The sequence below is a fragment of the Rhinolophus ferrumequinum genome, chromosome 10 (genome assembly GCF_004115265.2).
Source record: "Rhinolophus ferrumequinum isolate MPI-CBG mRhiFer1 chromosome 10, mRhiFer1_v1.p, whole genome shotgun sequence".
Classification (NCBI taxonomy): domain Eukaryota; kingdom Metazoa; phylum Chordata; class Mammalia; order Chiroptera; family Rhinolophidae; genus Rhinolophus; species Rhinolophus ferrumequinum.
The window spans coordinates 54,557,025-54,560,557 of record NC_046293.1 but is presented as its reverse complement, the minus strand read 5'-3'; the positions used below and the strand labels follow the sequence as shown (position 1 = coordinate 54,560,557).

The 3,533-nt window shown below is 36.0% G+C and overlaps 1 protein-coding gene across 1 annotated transcript; it reads left to right on the top strand.

The window, feature by feature from the left end:
• Window positions 1-2,399: 2,399 nt before the first annotated feature.
• Window positions 2,400-3,260, top strand: LOC117029150 (olfactory receptor 9K2-like). The gene has a single exon (XM_033118195.1). The coding sequence runs from the start codon at window positions 2,400-2,402 to the stop codon at window positions 3,258-3,260; it is 861 nt and encodes a 286-aa protein (XP_032974086.1).
• The last annotated feature ends 273 nt before the right edge of the window (window positions 3,261-3,533 follow it).

Genomic DNA, 3,533 nt, shown 5'->3' with positions numbered 1-3,533 from the left:
AACCCACTCCTGTAAATGTCTAGGAAGAGAAATATTAATTCATTAATTGCCATGAATAACCAAGGTAACAAGGCGGCTCAGAAAGAAAATGAAAAGTCTCCAGAAAATGAACTTAAAGACATGGAAATATGTGACTTAAATGACACAGAATTCAAGATTGCAGTTCTTAAAAATCTCAATGAGATGCAAGAAAACGCAGACAGGCAGTTTAATGAACTCAGAAACACAATCAAAGAACAAAATGAACATTTTACCAAAGAGATTGACATTTTAAAAAAGAACCAAATAAAATTTCTGGAGATTAAGAACTCAATAAAAGAAATAAGAAATAAAATAGCCAGCTTAGGTAATAGAGCTGACTAGATGGAAGAAAGAATCAGTGACACTGAAGACATAAATCTGGAAATGACACAAATGGAGAATTAAAAGAAATGAAAGAACGCTACAGGAACTTTCTGATTCCATCAGAAAGAGCAATATAAGAATAATGGGCATACAAGGAGAAGAAAGGGAGAAGGGAACAGAGGGTATATTCAAACAAATAGTAGACGAGAACTTCCCAAATTTGTAGAAAGAACTGGATCTTTGAATCCAAGAAGCAAATAGAACACCTAATTACCTCAATGCCAACAGACCTTCTCCAAGGCACATTGTAATTGAAGCTGTCAAAAATTAATGACAAAGAAAGAATCCTCAAGGCAGCTAGGGAAAAGAAGACAGTAACCTACAAAGGAAAGCCCATTAGATTATCAGCAGATTTTTCAGCAGAAACTCTACAAGCCAGGAGGGAGTGCAATCAAATATTCAAACTATTGAAAGAGAGAAATTATGAGCCAAGAATAGATAAAGATATCTTTTAGATATGAAGGAGGAATAAGGACATTTCCAGATATACAGAAGTTGAGGGAATTTTCTAACACATGACCTGCACTACAAGAAATACTGAAGGAGGATATTCGACCTGAAACAAAAAAGCAAAAGACTACAAAACCATGAGTAGTATTGTGAATAAACAGACAGAAGCAGGAAATGGCAACACCTGCACCAAATAGGACATTATACAATTAAACATAACACAAAGGGTATAGAAGGAAAAACCACTTAAAAAACAAAGAGGAAAAAAACAACTTGCTACTGCAGCACATAAATCAATTCACAGCTTAAATAGGGATAATCTGTGACAAAAAAAAAAAAACCATAAAAGGGGAGAGAGTAAAGGTCTGAACTGGTAAAAGGGATTGGAGAAAGGAAGTATGCTGAAGAAAATGGAATACTCTAAATATGAAACTTTCTTTTACATAAATTCAATGGTAACTATTCAAAAAAAAACAGAACTGAAATATATAACACAAAAAAAAGAAGCAGAGAGAAAAATCATAGAATACCACCACATTGAAATAATAGAGGACAACAAAAAGGCAAAGAAACAATGGAGACTCCATTGTACCGGAAAACCAAAGAGAGAAGAATAGGAAATCCTCATATATCAATAATCACCCTAAATGTAAATGGACTGAACTCACCAATAAAAAGACATAGAGTAACAGATTGGATCAAAAAACTAAACCTAACCATATGCTGCCTCCAAGAGACACATCTCAGCTACAAGGACAAATATAGACACAAAGTGAAAGGGTGGAAATTGACACTCCAATGGTATTCAGAAAAAAGCAGGTGTAACCACACTGATATCAAATGAAACAGACTTCAGGATAAAAAAGGTAACAAGAGATGGACATTTCATAATGATAAAAGGGACTATACAACAAGAAGACATAATAGTCATCAATATTTATGCCCCCAATCAGGGAGCACCAAAATATACAAAGCAACTACTAACAGAACTAAAGGGAGAAATTGACCAAAACACAATTATAGTAGGGGACCTAAATACATCATTGACAGCTATGGATAGATCATCTAAACAGAAAATAAATAAAGAAATGTCAGCCCTAAATGACACATTAAATGAAATGGACATAATTGACATATATAGAGCACTTCATCCTAGAACATCAAACTATACATTTTTTTCTAGTGTACATGGAACATTCTCAAGGATAGATCATATATTGGGACATAAAAGTAGCCTCAGCAAATTTAAGAAGATTGAAATCATACCAAGCATATTCTCTGATCTCAAGTCTTTAAAATTGGATATCAACTGCAAAAAGAAAGAAGGAAAAAACACAAATATGTGGAGATTAAGTCTCAGAAGTCTAAGTGTTATATAAGCCAAATTCTCAATTCTTCATGACATTAAAAATTTTTACATGCAATATTTAATGAAGCTGTAAATAATTTATTTCTACATATAAAAGAGTATTTACACATATGTCACTAGAATAAAAGCCAAGCTTTCATTCATTTTGCCTTGTGCTTCTCAGCAGTTTTCTGCCATGGGTGACAGGGGAACAAGCAATCACGCAGAAGTGACTGACTTCATTCTTGTAGGCTTCCAGGTCCACCCAGAGCTTCACAGTCTCCTCTTCCTGCTAGTTCTACTTATATATGCCATGGTCTTTCTAGGGAATGTTAGGATGATGGCCATTATTATGACTGATCCCCAGCTGAACACACCAATGTATTTCTTCCTAGGCAATCTCGCCTTCATTGATCTCTTCTCATCTGTTATCGCACCCAAGGCCATGATCAACTTCTGGTCTGAGAGCAAGTCCATCTCCTTTGCAGGCTGTGTGACTCAGTTCTTGCTCTTTGCCGTCTTCATTGTGACCAAGGGATTTCTCATGGCAGCCATGGCTTATGACCACTTCATTGCCACCTGCAACCCACTCCTCCACTCTGTCCAGATGTCAACACATCTCTGCACTCAGTTGGTGGCTGGTTCCTATTTTTGTGGCTGCATCAGCTCAGTTCTTCTGACCAGCATGACATTTACTTTATCCTTTTGTTCTTCTCGGGCCATTGACCACTTTTACTGTGATGACAGTCCACTTCAGAGGATTTCTTGTTCTGATCTCCACATTCATAAGATCGTTTCTTTTTTCTTATGCAGCATTATTATTCCTACTATAACTGTCATTATTGTGTCCTATATGTATATTCTGTGCTCAGTTCTAAAGATCCACTCCACTGAAGGATGTAAGAAAGCCTTCTCCACTTGCAGCTCTCTCCTAGGAGTCATGAGTGTACTGTATGGTGCCATTATTTTTATGTATTTCATCCCTGACAGATTTCCTGAGCTGAGAAAAGTGGCCTCCTTGTGTTATACCCTAGTCACTCCCATGTTGAATCCTTAAATTTATTCTCTGAGAAACAATAATGTCAAAGAAGCTCTGAGGAAGATCCTGGGGTGGGGGGAGATTTTTTATTTAATTCTATTTCAAAAGGGATATAACTAAAAAGCCCAGACATTATGATGATTTGGGAAAGCATTGACCCAAAGAATGTACGCACTGAGCTTCGAAATATTTAATTTTAGAGAGTTTATTTATTAGAATTCCTTGTACTTAGAGCTGAAGAATATATATGGACTATATTTTGTCTGGGTGTTGATTTTGGAATGCAATGGC